We start from the raw sequence: 20768 nt of genomic DNA on the forward strand, positions 1-20768 counted from the left end.
TTCGACATGTGTTATTACCCCTATTTTAACGAGTTTTTTGCGCTTTATCAAACTTGTCGGTATTTCTTCGACAAACGGTACCATCTATTTTTGAAGTGCGGCGGCTTCTTTTTCTCTCCCGCTTAGTGGAAAAAGTAGTTTTTATTTTGTGAAAAGTTGATAAATGTTTTTTTGTTACATTCATTTTATATTTGTAACAGTTCTCAAAAAAATATCGTTTTGACATCATTTTTCTCTTGAAAACCAAAAAATTCACAGAAATAAAGTTGAGCTGACATTTCATGCGAGCGAGAAAGCATTCGAAAAAACTGTTGGTGGTGTTTCTCTATGATTCCGAGGGGTAGAAAAAGCCACCCTCCAAATTTGTTTCGCGATAACTTTTTCTTTATTCATATTTTACAATGAGAAATTAATTTTGGATAGACTAATCTATTCTTAACTGAGGTCTCTTGTAATTTTTTGCTTTTATTAACATATTTAGAAAAAAAAAACATCAACAAATAATAACGAGTTGTGGAGGTTGGAATTATTTTCGACCTCAAATTTATCCAATAGGCGGATGTCAAAACGATGATTTTATCGAGAAATGTAAAACAAATATAAAATGAATGAAACAAAAAAAACAACAGTTATAAACTTTTCACAAATTGAAAAATTCTTTTCGGGAGCCATCTTTAAGGGGCTACAGCTAAGGAGATGGGGGCGCAAAAAAAAAAGTTTATATGAAAAACCCACCCTATTTTTTGACAAGTAATTTCTCCCCGAATTTTTTCGCAACTATATCATATACACCCTGTATAATATTGGTTCTTATTTTAAAACTTCAACGAAAGCATATGACTCAAATTATGAATAAAAAAATATAAGAAAATGTAATGGGTGAAAAAAATTCATCGAAAATGGGGGGCGCTGTCTAACATATTGCCACAGGCGCAATTGTACCTAGATACGGCTCTGGGGTTTCCGCTCGTTTTATATATAAAAATTTCACAGAATTCCACTCGTGTATCTAGATTATCTTTTGAAAGTTCATGAATGAGCTTGATATTTTAGCGATGGATTTTTTTTAATTTCAAGTACCTAAAAAATATTTTACATGATCAATTGAGAAATCAATTGATTCATGTATATCAAATAATTTATAAGCAAATCTTCATTGCCAAATATGTACTTGCTTACTACCTGTTCATCTGCTGTACTCCTTAAATTTGCCAAAATATCAACAACCATGTCAATTTTAGAAACATTAGGGCAGCCTGAACGTTTCTTAGGTTGAACATTTCCAGTTTATGTGAATTTTGGCACAAATTTTCCCAGTCTTTCGAAATGCATCGCATTGAATAAACCACCAGATGGTTATTACGTGGAGCATCTCCTGAAGCTGATGCCATTTTGTCACTAACAGAACTGATACTCTGAAATTCGAAATAAATGTTCATATTGAAGTCCCATATTTGAGAGCCTTATTACTATCGATAGAAGAGCCATAGAGTGCTCAAACTTTTTGCATAATAATCTTTATATCCTCAATTTTTATTCTGAAATAAGATATGAGCTTCATATCATAAGAAATCCATAAGGAAGTGGGTTTCTCTATGTCCAGGATAAGATAAAAACCAGATTTTTTTTATTCTAGGAAAAAAATTAGTAGTGCTTGATGGTCTTCGATACATGATTTGATCTCTTATGAAGAGGAGATAATCGAGTTTGAAGTTCCGGTATACGTTACATGAGAAAATTATTTTTTCAGGTTTTAACGTAATTGCAAGCTGCTATTCGCATAATTCTGCTGTTTTTAACTCTCCAGCAAGAATTAGGTAATATTTTCCTAATTTATCAAGAATTATTTTTGCTCCACATCTTGAAGCCTTTCTTTGATACTTGAGCATGCATTTGATATCTCTACCATTTCGAGTCTTACAAAGACTGTTTCTATCCACCAGTGCTTCGTTTTTCAATTACCATGTCTTTGACTCCAGAGGTAGTAGTCACAAGGATTTAAGTCTGGAGATCTCGGTGTCCACCCAGGATCCCAGCCAATACCTATAATCCCTTTCATCGAATACCTCCCTCAATTACTTCTTGACTATATGAACAGGCGCACCTGTCAGGATTACCTAATTCTGGTATCACGTTATCTGGTCAAGGTACTGTTGATCAAGCTTCTCAACAAGCCTGGTGTGTTCATATTTCTTTAAAATAATACATTTCATATTTCGGCTTGTCCAGCCGGGCGGTACCAGCTGGACTGGTCCAGCCTCAAGATCAAGTTTTATGTACGAATTAATTATTTGATCGCTTACAAGAGATAATCGAGTTTAAAGTTTCCATATAGGATACATTAGCAATTCATGCAAAGTATTGTTGATCATTTATTCAGCCTACTAAGGATATCTTAGCCCATACCATGGCACCTGGATAATTACCACCCTAAAGCCCGCAATACACTGAGGGCCGGTTTTTTTACATGCCATTAAATATATTTATTCCTACCGCGCTGGTTTTATCTACAAATAAAATTTGCGGTGTAGAAATAAAGGACCCCGCACGGTTTCTATAGAAAATGGGTCCCAGTCGAATTGGCTGAAAATTTAGTATAATGTAGTTTATGTAGTCCTGATCAAATGTCTCCATGGGCACAACAAGATCTAATGTACAGTTTTTGAGATACTGGGTGTCAAACATGCAGAGAGAGGGTTGTTACTTACCTTTAGAAAATCAATAATGTGGCGATTTTTTTGTTACAAAAATTTGAAGATAAAATAATCTCAATATTGTTGACACGAGTTGTAATAAGAAGTTATAAGGCTCCGTTAACAGGTTTATTAATAATTAAAAAAAAATACATAATATTCTTTAAACAAACTCAGTAAAATGCAAAATCTCGTAGACTTGCAGAATAAGTAAAGAACATTTGATTTTAATATTGGGTGATCTGAGGTTACTATTATACGGGTCTTCCACTTTTTTAGTTGTAGTAATTTAATTTTTTTCAGGAACATATAGAAAAATTAAACATAAAAGTAGAAAACTAAATATAATATGATCAATATTCTGTGGCTCTTGTCTATTTGTTGCATCTTGTACGGATCCTGGTCGACCGCATGATGATGCAGCAATCAAATGGGAGACTACTGCATTAAAAACATTTCTTACCAGTTCATACCATATCTGTTAAGACATTGTAATTGTGATTATGTACGGATTCTATTATTTTTTGATGGCTTGCATCAAATTTTTTTTACTTATTCTGCAAGTCTACGGGCTTTTGCGTTTGACTGAGTTTGTTTAAAGAATTACATAAAAATTATGTAATTATTAATAACCCTGTATACGGAGTCTTATAACTTCTTATTACAACTCGTGTCGACAATATTGAGATTGTAATTATTATCATCAACTTTTCGTTACAAAAAAATCGCCACATTATTGATTTTCTAAAGGTAAGTAACAACCCACGCTCTGCATATTTGACACCCTGTATCTCAAAAACTGTACATTAGATCTTGTTGTGCCTATGGAGACATTTGATCAGGACTACATAAACTACATTATACTAAATTTTCATCCAATTCGACTGGGACCCATTTTCCATAGTAACCGTGCGGGGTCCTTTATTGGACTGAAATTTCATGAAAATTTTTGTTTCGTCTAAGACCAAACAAAATTCTTTACAGTTTGGACAAAGACACATCGTGCCACTATATCATCATATCTCAGCATTTGTATAGGAGCTTAGTAGTGCCAGGAGTATTTCAGGATACATTCACCTTGAGGTGGTGCTGGATACTTCATCCTTTTTTTTTTTTAGAAAACAGCAATCTTTATACAAGGGGAATAGAAAGGTCCCACAATGAAACCCTGCGGTATGCCTCAGTTACAAATAAGTCGTAGAGAAGTGATCCCAAGGAACCTGAAGACAACTTTGATTTCTATTGATCAGAACGTTGTCGGGTTCATTACTACAAGTTATTTGTTTTTAATGCTGCTGTTATATTTGCTTCCAATTATGTAGAATTGAAAGTGATCAGTTTTTTCCCCACTTCTGAATTTTGTTCAAGTCTTCGAACTTTATCGAGTACTACTGTTAGAAACTTACGAATTCTGACACTATTAGTTTATTTTGTGTTTGCAAAATACGATTCGTATTTAGACACGAATCGTTAAGAAGGGCTATTACAACGTGGCTTTCTCGTGTTCTGTCAAAGTTTAACTACTCCTTCCTCAGCGTTTTCGAAATTCCACCAGTGAAGCAAATTCAAACGTTCCTCTGATTTACCGTCCTTTTCAACCACATGCAAACATTCAAAATTCATTTTTACGCCTTTGACAAGACTTTTTGTATAATATTTTTATGTGAAAATTCATAAAAAAATAAAATGTTTTTTCGGAAAGTTATATCATACGTATATAGGAAAGTAACAAAGAAACTTCACAGTGAACTAGTTTTGCGGAAACAAGTACTGCTTTTGGAACTAGTTCTTGGTGCGCAAAACCTCGGGCAGTTATATAGAAAATCACTTTTCTTTTGGTAGTTCAAATTCTATCCAGATACTATAATTTTCCATCGAATTTTATGTAACCTTTACGATAAATGTTGAAGAAAATATTACTATAAGAATTGTAAATTGAAATTAAATCAATGAATGATTGATCTTCAATCATCACCATTAAAACATGTTCATACTCCGAAAGAACTTTCAGTTACAAGTGCTTAGTTCAGAGTAAATTGTCTTAAAATACTGGCATGTCCACTGATTGGATTTTTTTAAGACAATTCTGGCGTCTCGAAGTCTGGATAGCCGGTACTTCCCTTTTCTTCCGTAGGTGGTGCTGTTCAATAAAATGGTCATATTTCCATGAAAACGAAAGAAGTATTTGAAGTGAGCATCATAGTAAACGAAACCAAAGTCGAGTGAATTACTCCGTAAAGTCCAGGTCTCTTGGAAGGTATGCTAGGTTATCGTAATCTGAGGTATGAGTGGGCACACCAGTTTTTCTAGACACCGTAGTTAAGGGCATATTTTGTTGCAGGGATACTTCATTCTACAAGTTATATCTTCTAGCTTCTTAACGGTCAAATCGGAGGCTTATTATCCTATATTTTGACTAAGTTAATAATACGGTATACAATAATACACCTCTCTTGAACTGAAGGTTTTAAAAAGCAAGTCCAGAATGTTGCAGCGATTCAGGGAGACAGGTATGAATGTCCGAAGACCAGTACAGGGTAGACCACGGGTAACAACTGCCATTCAAGAACGTTACTTGGGAGTTTCTTCGCTGAGACAACGGTTTGTAACCGCTCGCCTCCTTCAAAATCAGCTTGAGCAAACTCATGGGGTGCAAACTAGCACTCAGAGAATAAGAAATCGCCTCAGAGAATATGATTGATTTAAGGCCTCGTGTCGCGGCAAGAGGCCCATCGAAGGGCGCGTTTGAATTTTGCGAGAGAGCATATCCATTGGAAAGAGGCTGATTGGGAAAGAGTTCTCTTCACAGATGAGTGTCTCTCTACCATTGTGATCGACGTTCCCTTGTATACAGACGTCCACATGAAAGATATGCTCAGTGCACTCTTTCCCAATCAGCCTCTTCCCAATGGATATGCTCTCTCGCAAAATCCAAACGCGCCCTTCGATGAACTGGGCCTCTTGCCGCGACACGAGGCCTTAAATCATATTCTCTGAGGCGATTTCTTATTGTCTGAGTGCTAATTTGCACCCCATGAGTTTGCTAAAGCTGATTTTGAAGGAGGCGAGCGGTTACAAACCGTTGTCTCAGCGAAGAAACTCTCAAGTAACGTTCTTGAATGGCAGTTGTTAGCCGTGGTCAACCCTGTACTGGTCTTCGGACATTCATACCTGTCTCCCTGAATCACTGCAACATTCTGGACACACTTGTATGGGAAACTCCAAACCTTTGCAGAAAGGTTTGGAGTTGGAGTGGGTTGACCCACTTGTATGGGAAACTCCAAACCTTTCTGCAATTCTTGTGTATGTTCACCCTTCTTCTCGCAAAACTACCGCTTGGGCACATTCCTCTTGGGTCAAATTGCGTGTTTCGCGTCGCATAGCGATCGAGTGTAGAAAATCAAACGAAAGAAAAACCATTGATCACTAGAATTGATCGAGAACAACTGATTTCAGAATGGGGTCAATACATTCAAAATCTGATAATCTCATCTTTTTTTATTCCTGCTGGGAAAAAACATCTGTATTGAAGAAAAACGTTGAAAGTGGATAACATATGCATGCATAATTCTGATAAAAATAATTATCTTTGAGAACACCTTCAGTTGTAGAATAAATTTGAGATTTCCATAATGTGCGTTAATTCTTTTGCGCAGTGTATATTTTTGTGGGCTCAGCCGTTTGAATTTCATGATTGTCGCATAAAGATATGCCAAAATTTAATGATTGATGCTACCCTTTTAATATTTGCGTGCGGAAAAAACCTTGGCTATTTACTTTCCGCATGCATATGCGTGTGGACAGTGAATAGTAGGCCTTTTTTCTGTACTAATTTGGAAAAGTACTACTTTCCAAACGTCAGTACTTTCGAAAGTAATACTTTCGAACGCTAGTAGGAAAAACATTTTACATGTAACTTTTTCAATATAATCCAATGATATAATCATTTTTTTCTTATTGCAATTAATTCTAAAGTTATATTACAAACTTGTGTTTTTTTATGTTAACCATACAAATTTTTGTAACAAAGAACAGTTTAATTTTTCCCCTCGACAAAAATATATAACATGAAATGTATATAAATTTCCCATTACACTATTAAAATCATCGATAGTTTCAGTTTGACACTGCAAATCAAGCAAGTGCCTCCTATGATAATCTGTGTACTTCAGTTAATTAAAATGTTCGGTGGCCAACAAAGTCTCCGGATACAAGAGCGTTAGTCATATTTGAAGATCAACATTTATCAATTTGAAAATGTTGAAAATATCTAACGGTGTTAAATCCGGAGACCTTTGGGATCACCGAATATTTTGATTATCTGTTCACATGTTATCAAAGATAGGCACCTGGCTGATTAGTCGTGTAGAAGTGAAACTTTTGATGATTTTTATGATTATATATATAAACTCTGCCAAAGAAAAATTTTGTTGACCAATGAAAAATGTCAAGCGTTCCGTACATATCGAACAGGTTACCTGAAATATTGAAAACAGTAGTGTTCTTTTATTCAGCAGAGTATTCAGCGCTTCAACCACGGTTGCATCAAATCGTTCGTTTATTCAACGATTGAAACTGCCACTCTTTCTTTTACCGATGTTTGCATCGATGGCTCATCGGATTCATCGACTCCCAGAGCCGATGAATATGATGCAAATGTGATGAATTAAGTGGAGGGGGTTGTTTATTTACATTTTCCAATGGTTGAACGATATCTGTCTTAAGACTTAACCTCAATGTTCTGTGACGTGACACTTCTAAACAGCATAGAACCATCAGCTCGTTCTTTTATTCTACTCCTGATGAGCCATCTGACAGCTCATCGTGTTTTAATCCGGGTGGATCTGATGGTGATTAAAAGAACACTAATAACCACTAGTAACGCTTTGAAATTCTCGGCTATATACGGACCATACCCTAAGTGGAGCTACCGTGTGAACTCGAAAATGTTTTGACTTGCGATATCGAAGAAGTTTAACCCGGACAGAATGGTAAATGGGCATACCAAAAATCGCTGATAACTGTATCTGATGTCATATCAGAACAAGGGTAAGGGAAGGAAATCTCAAAATTTGTCTAGAATTGTGAGCAGATAACGATTGATAGTGAAGTACCTTGAAAATCTATATTTTCTAGTAAAACAGTAGCTTTGTTTAGTACATCGTTTCTCTAACTGAGAGACGCATCTGCATGGTTGGGGGGAGCACAAGAAATTGAAAATAAAAAGATACATATAAAATGCTAAAGAGAAATTCAAAAAATATTCATTGAAATTTTATTTAACAATGGCAAAGAAACACTTTAAGTTCTAACTAAACTTTTGAGGACTAACTAATGGCAACAATGAGCTTGTTTTAAGGCGCATAATTTCTATAAATTTGGATCCATGTTAGATGGTCACTATGAGTTCATTTTCTACTTGAAGTTTATTTATGTATTTGGATTTCGAGGTAGTGAATGCAGTGCTTGGCACCCAAGTACTATTCCAGAGTTGTAGATATGTAAATATTGATATGATATATGCGTCTGTTTTATAGATTACCAAAAAGTGTCCGATAGAGTGAAACATCAAAAGCTCATTGAGATTCTGAAGAAAATAAGATCTAAATTAGAACCTTTTTTAGGAACAAATAGTAAACATAAGATTCAAGGATGAAATATCGGAAACTATTCGCATACAACGCATACGTCATGGTTGTTCATGATAATCAGCAGAAATTCCCTGCCTTCAAGGACAATTATATATCTATAACAGTATTGTAGAAAGGGTCAAAACAACTTCTTACCTAGGCACTATGCTGATTGATGAATGGGATCTCTCAAGGTAAATACGATGCAGAATGAAAAAGGCCAGTAAAACATTCATTCAAATTAAAAAAATACTCAATGATCACGACCTGAACAAGGAAACCAACATAAGACTACTTGAATTTTTCCGGTACTTCTGTATCGAGTGGAGTCATGGACGCTTCGTGTCAAAAACTTGAGGCATTCGAGATGTGGCTCTACAGCAGAATGCTTGGAATAAGTTGGATATAAGTAATGAGAGGGTGTTCATATTGATGAACAAGAACTTAGAAATTATTATTACCTCGAAAAGAAGAAAACTGGGGTATTTGGGTCACATCACTTTCCGGACAACGGTGAATAAGGTCCCAATAACCAGAATGATATCCGATAACGGATTGGCACTATCAAGAAAAGGAATCATTACGAAAAAATCTATGTGATTTGATTACTATTGTTCTGCACTCGTATGCCAGAATAGCAAACAACGAAGGAGGTCTATTTTCACCATTGATAAACCACATAATGTCAAGGGGGATTTTGGCCCACCAAATGGAAATTTCAAATCTGCTTTGATCAAACGTCATGTCCGAAAATCTCATAAGTAGACAAATCAGAGAGAACCAATAACTTGATTTTTTGGTATTTATATGCAAAGGTATTGCGAGTCACTGTATAAAATCGCATTAATAATACTAATAATATTTATTTAATTCAACAAATTATTACAAAATACAAATTGAATTCGTCAATAAAAAACATTAAAAGATTTGAAAAAAAGACATAACTATATTCACTTCAAAGTATTGCAAAGAACATAAAATTCACTCAAAGAATACGGCTCGCATTCAATTATCAGAACGTGGAGTCTTTTTCCAAATTCTGGTAGGTGCAGCATCTTATGGAAATCTTTAGGAAGAAGATTGAATAACTTCATTCCCGTATAGAGGGGAGATTTTTCAGTCAACGACAATGAGTGGCGAGGAAACAAAACGAAAAAAACGAAAATTTATCTGCACGCCGTAAAACTATTTTCTTTTCGAAAACATTACCTTCGTATGTAGAGAAGTGGAAGCCATAGTACTGACATAGCCACTGACTGGATAATATATTATCAAATTTCAGAGTTTCCACTAGATTCTGACCCACAAAAAGTTATGAACTCCCTGTATCGACGTATCGTTACGCATCCATTTCAAATACATTGGCTCATTCGAAAAACAGCCTTTGATAATGATTTTGGAGATTCAGTTGAAATAGTGGCTGTAGTATAAGATGGAGCAATCGGTTTCTACTTCGATCAGAAGAACGACAAAACCTTGAAAAGTAATCCAAATTTCATAAGATTTGCATGTTATACTCCCAGCTGGACATCCATCACGACGATGTATGTATGTATTACGAATCCACAAAATTAATACTTAATCTGGACATACGATAAATGTCTGGATGTATAGATTGCTTCGAACTAATTTCTGATGCATTCACGAATGGAGACGAACTACCTATTATATTTTTCATATTGATGCTGTGTCATTTCTAATGCTTCGAATCTTTGTCGACTGCGTGAAGACTTTATTCGTGTGTGTTGGGCAAATACTTTATATTTCGGTTTTACAAATGTATCACAAAATAATTGAACTGCCATTCATATGTTTGGTATATCCAAAGTCACTTGGAGGAAGCTGAATATTTCGATTATACAAGGGTTGTCCAAGTTGCCAGAAATTCCTTTGGGGCCAGTGAATTTATTGCCTAACATTACTTTAAAATGAACCCCAGTATTTAACGGATCGCGGTATCCATTTCAAAAGGACATCTATAACCAAGCTTTTTTATGGACTAGTTCGAGTGACTTTGGATATAGGTACTATACCACTTTCTCTGAAATGGGTAAATATTGACGAGGAAATGTATTATAATTGATGAGTGAGTTTAGCTAGTCTTCATGAGTACATCAGTATTTATTCTTCAAGAAACTTTCGAAGGTTTCGTTTCAGTGAATCCATTATGTTGACCAGAACTAAAGAAATCTACATCTATTTCCAACCTCTCAGGACTTAACAGTGATCCAAAGTTGTAGCTGACTGTGAACTTCTGTTGATGGTTGCTCAACTAAGAGGCATTATTTCAGTTACCTTGAAATATATCATATATTAGGCCCATTAAATTGTAATGAGACCTCTTTTGAATTGAAAACTTGAATGAGAAAAATAAACACTAGCGATATCTTACAACTTTCAGAATATGCGATTGACACAATGACCTAACAAATTCGAATAAAATAGAGGGTGACTGATATCATTTATGACGACACAGTATATTAAATTGGAGTAGAAGCAATAAACCATTGTAAATATGACGTGATAATTGTCATTTACAATTCTCATAAATACTCTTATTGTAATATTTAGGGTAATGGAAAAAAAGTGAAATATTTAAATAGGAATAGTATTGACCAATGTAAATAAAATTTTATACAGGCTCAAACTAATATCTCAATAAATGTACATTTCTAAGCTGAAGGACTTACAAAGGTCAATAGCCATTTACGGTTATCATTCTAATATACAGGGTGATTACCGTGATGGCCTGTTAGATGTTTATGGAAAACTGATCATATTATTGTGCTGAAAATTTGCATATTGGGGTTTGAGACAATAATCTTTCTCCATAAAATATTTTGAAGATCTCCACAACTTTCCGTTGTACCAGAAATGAACTACTACTTTCTTATTCCAAATGGCACAGCCAATATATTATTGCATTATTAGATAGCTTATTTTATGACAATTTCAGCAGTATGCCATAACTTGGGTATGAATTCAATGGTCCATGAGTTAATGAGATTCTTATGAAAAAAAAAAAGTTGGCGACGAGGACTCTCATTTTTCAAATATTACTGTAGAAAATGATTTTTTTGAAAAAACCTTTTTCATGTTGTATTCTGCCAATATGTAGTATTAAAGGACTGTTTGCGGTTTGAACCAAAAATGTACAAGGTGTTTATGAGAAGTTCATGAACTTGGACAACTCAAATTAATTAAAATTCAAGAATTTTCAAATTACAACCTATGGTTATGGTCGTTAATGGGCAATATCTAACTAGGAATCTGAAACTTAATACTTCCCATAAATGTGCATGCAGCCCTAGAGTAAGTTCTTATTTCTAATAACTCAACACAATTCATTCGTTTGGAGGGAATTGTCAAAATTACTTTTTAAGCAATAATCATTCACATTATTCATTTCTCCTGGTTTTAGTTTACACTCATTTAATGCATAAGGGCTAATGAAATGTCAACCTGATATTTATGACTGGGGATGGTTGGAAATTTTATGATCTAGTGTGTCTCATCGGTTCAAATGATCGATCTGTATTGATAAGGTGGTTCCTACATTTCTTTTTTGAACATTTGGCGTGGTTCATCCATGCGCTCTTGGGATCTATTAGATGTGATGATGTCATTGTTGTTAGTTAGTTAATCTCGATGGAATATTAAGTTTCGGTGTGAACAACTTGTTGGAAGTGATGAAGAAGAGCATCAATATGTGTGATGCTGAGATGTTGAAATTATTCATCTTTGGCTTTTAGCCAGTAATTAAATATTCATATAATAGTTTTATCATTATAATATTACTGCAGTACAGTAAGATTCAGTGTGTGTTGGTGACAACATCGTTGTCGAAACGTTTGTTAAGCGCTTGTGCATTGGAGTGTAGTTACTGCAACTTCAGTTGGATACTATGTCCACTGCGAACTCGCATGATTAATCTGTGTTGTACATTGGATCTTAAGGGATCCAAATCAAATTGTAATCCTAAAGAACCATTATGACACGATTATACAAAATACATATTTTATCTCTAATAGTTTGGAAGTCATACATTATTTTAATAATCTTAAAATCTCATGATTTAAAGTATCCATGTTATTAGAGAGCCAACAGAGAAAATATAAATATATGCCATTTTTGTTCCAGGTTAAGATGAGTGTCATAATAAGGCTGCAAAATTTACCCTGGTCGGCAAACGCTTTGGACATCCGACAGTTTTTCAACGGTTTAAGTATCCCAGAAGGAGGAGTTCATATAGTTGGTGGCGAATTGGGAGATGCTTTCATTGCTTTTAGGTATATAATTAGACACGTTGTCCTCTTACTTCATTGATGGTTGTCATCAAAGTCAGTCTCAACATCAGAATAGTTCTCGATGTCGTATAACTAAAGCTTAGACTACAAAACAAAATTAACATAATCTACATCTACACATGATATTAAAAACAGATTCCTACTACCAATACTAAAATCGAGAGAGTTTCCGATCTATAGGACCTTAATCTATGCCATAGATTCAAGACCGCCAGTAACGGAGTGATCAAAGCACTTTATTTTGGAGTTGAATATATCGGTCAAATACAGCTTTTTTGAGTTATAAGAATCATACAATCTTCTATTGACGCTTAGAAAATCACACATTACTTTACCCCAAACCAAGAGATGGAACAGCTATAACATTTCGGCTCGTAGTGAGAGACTTTCCTATCTATACGTTTGTATTCATCTATGATCCATACTGTACCTATCAGCCGTTAAAATTATTCTAAAAAAATTGAATATAATCGAATGGATCGCTTTGATAATAGTTATAATAGAGCTGTCATAGATACATATTATAAAATAATTAAGTACATATTGTCCAAATTTTTGCAATTCTCGAATTTCGTGTCGCACTCAAATTATTTTTTGTTCGTTTCGGACAGAAATATTATAACCCACGAATAAACAAAAACCAAGAAACTTGAAATTTTCACTAGATCGTTAATCAAAATCAGATTTAAGTTCGAAATTTTCTTTCCGAACGAATACATTTGAGAAAAAACTCAGGGAATTTCGGAAAAAACTCGATGCTGGGACATCAAATCCGATCAAATTGAAATTTTTGCATGAAAATGTGTAATAACAATTTCGAATTCTACAAAAAATTTTATGTTGGTCGGATGTGTTTTGGTGTAGGTCTCTGTTTACAAAGTGAAGTATTTTCCGTATACTATGAGGTACTTAAGAAGGTAATTCGGTTGTCTGAACACATAAGAACCTTATCTCGAGGATTGGTAGAAGCTTATACTTATACTTATTACACTGAAACGCAATTTCAATTCGTTTCTGTATATATTTTCAATGACATCTCATCAAGAAAATTGTCATGAGTTGCCTCCCGTTGATTGTTACGATTGTACCATCTCATCGCCTTTTATTTACAGCACCGACGAAGATGCTCGTCAAGCCTTCCAGAGGAACAATGGGAACATCAAGTCCGTTCAGATTACCCTCTCGTTGAGTTCCCGTACTGAAATGCAACGGGTGATAGAAGCGGCCAGGAGTCAGACTTATTCTGCATTCATGCAGGCATCGCCGCCTGCGCCAAGTATAATGCCAGCTGCTGTTCCCTGCGCAGTACCAGCCGCAGTTCCCGAAATCAAACAAGATATATCTAAAGACAACAAAAACGATAAAAAAGAACGTGAGAGGAAGAGATCGCGATCACGAGAAAGAAGAGATCGATCTAGAGATCGACGCGATCGACGTTACAGAGAACGCAGTCGATCCAGATCCAGAGATCGGCGGAGAAGACGTGAAAGAAGTAGGTCCAGGGACCGCTCACGGTCTAGGGAACGCAGATCCAGGGACAGCAGTAGAAGGAGATCTAACGAGAAAGTTATCGTAAAGGAACAAAGGAAGATAGAACCATGGGCTCAGAACGAACCCATTATTCAACAACCGCTTGTTACCCCCGGTTTGATTGCTAACAATTTCGTGAACAATTTGGAGGAACTACGACGAAACTTGAACGTTATCAATCCGGCTTTGACCGGGAACAATTTCCAAGCTGCTCTTTCTCTCAATCGAGGACGTGAAAGTTGGCCACAAACGAACCTACCGCATTTGAAAAATCAGAACATCTTCCAGCAGAGACCTTCCGATGAAAATTTTACTAACGAACCGAGAAATTTTCAAAGTAAAATGGAAAGTATGAATTTCGATCGGAACAATCGTCGGAATATTTTCGCGAAAGTGAATAACTCGAAGCCGATGGAACCCGAATCCAGAAACCAATTCGAAAGAGCCCCAGCTCCAAACTGCTGCGTTCGAATCAAACCCTTCTACGGCGCTTACGGAGATCTGCGACGTTTTTTCCACGGCTGTTTCATAAGTAATAAAGGAATTAAATTTATCAATGACAAGTCTGGTTCAAGAACTGGAATAGTTTACGTGCAATTCGGAAACCCCGAGAGCAAAGTTGAAGCTTTGGCTAGGAATAATGAGAATATGAATGGGATAAACATATCAATTACGCATATTGATGATAAAGAATTTGAAGCTTCTGTTGATAGATTCTTGCCTAAAAAAGACGAAGAGGAAGAATTTCGTCCATCGAGAACATTTTCTGGTAAAACGAAATTTTTCAATAGATCCGATAAATCGATAGAGACGTTAAAAGTATTCACTTGTTTAACTGTAGAAGATCTTCCAACTTATGTTAAAGAACAGGATATCCTGAAAATGTTCTCGCATTACCCCCTGACTAGTATAATAATTCCTCCAAGAAGTCGCGATAGTTACATTGCCTACGCTAGATTCAGCAACGCTGATGATGCCAAAAAGGCCTTGTCCGAGACGCAGTTGCATGTTATAGAAGGCAAAGCTGTTACCGTCAGAGCCTGTAAGGACGAAGATTTCGAGAAAGTGAATCAAGAACATGACGTTAAAATCACACCTCCAAATGTCCAGCGAAAAATTGATACCGACTGCCTCAGATTGTCAGGTTTACCATTAAAGACCAATGATAGAGATATAGCAGATTTTTTTTCCGATATCGCCGTTATACCGAAGAAAATTCATCTTATTAATAATAATTTCGGTGGTTTCACGGGGGAAGCTTTCTGTGAATTTGAAACTTTGGAAGATGCAGAGAAGGCGTATTCTAAGAACTCATCATATTTAGGAACTGAATTGATTAGTGTCACACCAGTGAAGAGGAAAAATATGGAAGAGTCACTTGGAATAAAACCGTCTCCAGATGTGAAAGTTGTTATCAAATCCGATCAGGTCATTTCGTCTCCTGAAGATCTAGAGATGAAAATTTTGAATTCTGTTCAACATAATGAAAGAATGACCGAGTTCCAGCCTGACAATTCTCAAATTCCTTTTTACCCCGAAAATAATACTCCACGCCCGTTCCAAAATTCAAGGAACAACTTCGAAGGAAATGGTCGAGGTCGGGGAGGATTTGGCGGACGTGGTGGAAGAGGTAGCAGATTTGGGCCACCAGTAGGGATGCGTAATAATATGTCGCAAGAAGTACCTCCAGGATGTACGGTTTATATGGATAATATTCCATACAAAGCTGGCACAAATGATATATTAGACTTTTTCGAAGGCTATAATGTGGCTAATAATGTGAGTCGACGGTTCAACCCTAACAACACACCAACTGCAGAAGCGAAAGTAGTATTTCGTACTCCTGAGGAAGCATTCGTAGCAGTCAGAGATAAAAATATGCAAAATATTTGGGATAGACCAATATATTTGAGACAGGTTTAGACATAAGTAAAATTGTGTATATAGTTGTATATATGAATAGATGGTTAAAGTCAATATTAATTTAAAGAAGAGAACTGGGACATGTTTTCATTTATAGGACTGTTAGTTTCATCAAGATTGGGAAAATTCTATTGAATTTTTGAAGTACAAATGATAGATATTTTTTCAATTACTTTTTCGCAGATATTGTGGAACATTTCTGCTTTTCTATCCATTCTGATGTATTCATTATTTTATTCTATTCCTTAATTCCTTCAATCTGTAAATAAAATCCTAATTAACTGTGCTTTGAGGACAGTTAAGAAATAACTGACTAGTTTAATTCTGAGATTTTTTCTGCGCAAAACAAAGTATTGAACGAATGACGATATGGGTTTTAAAACGTTCAAATCCATAGAAACCAAAATGATATATTAAATATTCGGAGTATAGACCACCGCAAGTTTTAAACGAGTGTTTATATTTTTGTTTGCCATTTTTTTTTTGTTTATCGAGTTTGAAAAACAAATTTTTTGAATGAGATCGCTTGCTTCTGGATCTAGGATCGATGCAAGCTACACTCTTCTTGAATGCCTATCATTTGGTAGTCTGTGAAGTTTTCCGTCCGTACTTGTGATAATTTTTAAAGAAAATATCCCGACATTTGAAATTTTTATATTACGTTTGGTACTTGTTTATTAATTGGCCAAATTCGGCCAGTCATTCAAATTCATAAAATTTTTTGCTGCAGAATAACAACACGAAAGGACCTTCAGAAAGTAAAGGTGAACATCTAGTTTTTGATGATAACCGTTGTCGAAACTGAGATTAACGTGAATAAAAATTCTATCAATGAAAAACAAGGAAGTAGTTACTTTAAGCTCAATAAAAATATCGTATTCGAAGTGAACACAAAATATTCCATATTCAGAAATTGGTCTCAATTTAATTTTTAAGATATGTAAAGAACAAACATTGGTGGATAATACATTTATAGACCTGGAGCATGCTCGCAAAACTTGCCTCATGAATTATTCATCTTTAGATAATATCAAAATTTTGTTAGAGAAGATTCCATCATTGATTGTTGAATTTTCATGATGTTTCTTCTCCTATCCTATCTGACATAAAAGACTGCAAATTCCATACTTCTTCATTCTATCCCAAACATATTTTGAATCTCCTGAATGAATTACCTACCTTAAAACATCATTCTTATCTCACTTTGCGTTGTTATTCACTCTTACCTCTAATAATATCTCTGTTCATAAAAACCTCGATTGTAAGATTTTGGGCTTCTTAATAGATCATTGAGTAGGAACCACATACCTTCGACGTCTTTAAATATTTCCGGACTCCGACATACCCAATGGTCTAGTAGCGCCGACGCGCTACCGAGCTCTTTTAGCGTTAGAAATCCTACCTGTTACTTCGTGAGTATCCAGAACTGACTTTTCCATATGAGTGGTTCTTATCTATCTATGTTACGCATACGAGTACGCGCTGACGGGGACAGTCAGGCGCAACAATGAATCGCGATATTGATACTGGTCGGCAGCAACTCGAACACTCATTTGGTTGGGCATGACTGTACTCCACGACGTTCAGCATGACTCTGAAACGAGTTGCTACGCGCGTAGACTTCAGCGCCGACGGTCAGCGTGACTCTAAAACCAGCCTTACTGGAGAACTGATGGGCATATTTGAATTTTCAACATTGAGATTATAATATAATATGATATACTTTATTGAACTTTACTATTTCTCTGACTTAAGTACTTTCGGTTTTACTAGGATTGAAAATAATTTTACTTGAAAAAATTGTTTAATTATTTTTCCTTCTTTAGTGGGGCTTTTTTTTGCTTTATTCTGAATGGTTTACAAAATATAAATGAAAAATCTGAAAAAAAAACAATATGAGTTCATATATATGAATAATTTAAAAAAATGTATTGTAATAGTATCATATTTTAATGGCTTAACAGACAACTGTTTAATTTCGGAAAAAGTACCCCCCCGAGCGGGACTCGAACCCGCAACCTCCGAATCACTAGTCCGATGTCTACCAATCGAGCCACCGAGGAAGTTGCCATTTCATTCCTCAGTGGCTTCAGTGGTAGGGCATCGGGCTAGTCTGATCACGTAGTTGTCAGCTGCGACCGATCAATCAAACCCGGAATCAGGTAAGGAGGCTTATATTCGTAGATTATGATGAGGTCAACCGGATTTTGCTGGAGCATAATCTTAGACAGCACAGATGTGGACAATGCATGGAATCTTTTTGGGGCGAAGATATAGGGGGCAATCGAGCATTGCACAAGTGAGAAAATCGTGAGACAGAATCCGACAAAGCCCTGGATCATCGACAGGATTCTTAAAATGGTTCGGTGCAAACGAAGTTTGTGGCAACGTTTCCGACGTAGTAGGTCATCCCAAGACTTCCAAAATCATCGAAGTTACTCAAACCAACTCTCTGAATCCATCTGAGATGCTAAGAAATCATTTGAACTCAAATTGGCGCAGTCAAAGAGTAAGAAAAAGTTCTTCAAGTATGTACGCAACACTCTCAACTCAACTGTTTCAACATTGCGGACCAATGACAGTACTTTGCTGACCGACCATTCAAGGATTGCAGAAACTTTTGCGGATACATTTTCTGAAGCATTTTCCATCGAACCAGATACTCCCTTGCCACAGATAAACGAACCAAGAACAGCTGATGGTATTAATAACATACGCATAAATGAGGAAATTGTTCACGAACATCTACTAAATCTTGTTGCTGGGAAGTCCCCTGGGCTTGACGGCATTACCACAACAATACTCAAACGTTGTGCCCCTTCCATCGCTTCACCACTAACGATGATAAATAAGCAATCGGTATCAATGAGTAAATTTCCATAGTCTTGGTTACGATCTTCCGTCACTCCAGTTTTCAAAAAAGGCGATAAACACTGTTCTCAAAACTACAGACCTATTAGTTTAACATCAGCTCCACTCAAGGTTTTAGAGAGAATCATCACCTCGGAATTGACTTCATTCCTATTGGACAAATCTGTTATTCCTACTGAACAATATGGTTTCGTTCCAGGCAGATCAGATTTAACGAACCTCCTGAAGTGCGTTGGTTCATGGACTGCATCTCTAGATAGGAAGAATTCGGTAGACGTAATCTACTTGGATTTCTCACGTGCATTTGACAAGGTACCAATTAAACGTCTGTTCCACAAACTAGAACATTTTGGAATCCGTGGTCTCCTTTTGAAATGGATCGAAGCATTCCTTTTGGGTCGCACTTTTTCGATAAGGGCCGGTTCAGGGAGATCTTCCTTCAGGTCGGTGAGCAGTGGAGTCTTTCAGGGTTCTGTGTTGGGTCCTCTGCTGTTTCTGGTTTATGTGTGTGACCTGCCACGTTTGATATCTTCTGACAGCGCATCCTATGCCGATGATATGAAATTTTTCAGTAACCCCATTACGTCCGGTTATGCCCTTCAGAATGACTGCGATATCATGAAGAAGTGCATTTAGGTAGCAACAACCCCAAGAAGATTTATTACTTGAACGGAAGTCCAATAGAATCATGCTCAACTCACGTTGACCCGGGAGTTTTAATCGATTCTGATTTGCCGTGGAGGTCACATATACTACAGGTAACTAATAAAGCCAAAAAGTCCATCTACCTCATTCAGAAATGCTTCAACCGGTGTCATTACCACACATTAGTATCGCTCTACACGACTTATATACGCCCCATATTGGAATTCGCCGGTCTGGTTTGATCCCACATTCGCCCAAGACGCAGATCTATTGGAGACAGTGCAGAGAAGAGGTACTCGAATCCCATACGGTATCATAAGACCTGATTACCAAAATCGGCTCCCACTCATGGATTTAGATACGTTTGCCAATCGTAAACTTAGAGGGGATATGTTGACTGCATTTAGAGCTTTGAAAGGTTTTTTTGGGGTCGATATGTCGGGCCTCTTTACTTTAAATAATAATCACCTGATAGAGCACATTTACAAGCAGGAGAATATTTGGAGCAATAGGGTATTTTTCATATGGAATATGTTACCCAGCAATGTGTAAATAGTTTCAAAAATAGATGGGACTCATGGAGAGCTGGTGGTCCATTGTGACATGTGCATGTGATTAGTTTCTTGTGTTGTGGTGGATGAAATATTTTGTTATATTGATTTTGTTTTCTTTAATGATTGTTGGGTATTTATGTTCACACTGAAATGTTTCATTTAAGTTATGTGAGGTATATAGCTAATCCTCAACTCTTATAATGTATAATAATAATAAAAATATTATACTATTACAATACATTTTGTTTTTAAATTATTCATATGAACTCATTGCTTTTTTTTTCAGATTTTTCATTTATATTTTGAAAACCATTCGGAATAAAGCAAAAGTTGAAAAAAAGCCCCACAAAAGAAGGAAAAATAATTGAACAATTTTTTCAAGTAAAATTATTTTCAATTCTAGTAAAACTGAAGTAGTACTCAAGTCAGAGAAATAGTAAAGTTCAATAAAGAATATCATATTATATTATAATCTCAATGTTGAAAATTCAAATATACCCATCAGTTCTCCAGTAACTTATGATAGGTAGGTACTAGAACTTGGGACGCTCCGTACAATACATTTAGAACACAGGTTGAAAAAATTTCCTCATGATCGATTTCAGAAGGTTATCA

The 20768-nt window shown here is 35.9% G+C and overlaps 1 protein-coding gene across 1 annotated transcript in view; it reads left to right on the forward strand.

The window, feature by feature from the left end:
* Positions 1 to 16392, forward strand: part of LOC123672798 — a 30469-nt gene extending 14077 nt beyond the window's left edge. Inside the window, exons 2-3 of the mRNA XM_045607088.1 lie at positions 12464 to 12612; positions 13743 to 16392. Coding sequence (XP_045463044.1) covers positions 12470 to 12612; positions 13743 to 16083 — 2484 coding nt within the window. The 5' untranslated portion in view covers positions 12464 to 12469 and the 3' untranslated portion in view covers positions 16084 to 16392. The remainder of the gene's footprint in view (positions 1 to 12463; positions 12613 to 13742) is intronic.
* Positions 16393 to 20768: the final 4376 nt, after the last annotated feature.

Source organism: Harmonia axyridis, chromosome 2 (assembly GCF_914767665.1).
Source record: "Harmonia axyridis chromosome 2, icHarAxyr1.1, whole genome shotgun sequence".
NCBI lineage: Eukaryota > Metazoa > Arthropoda > Insecta > Coleoptera > Coccinellidae > Harmonia > Harmonia axyridis.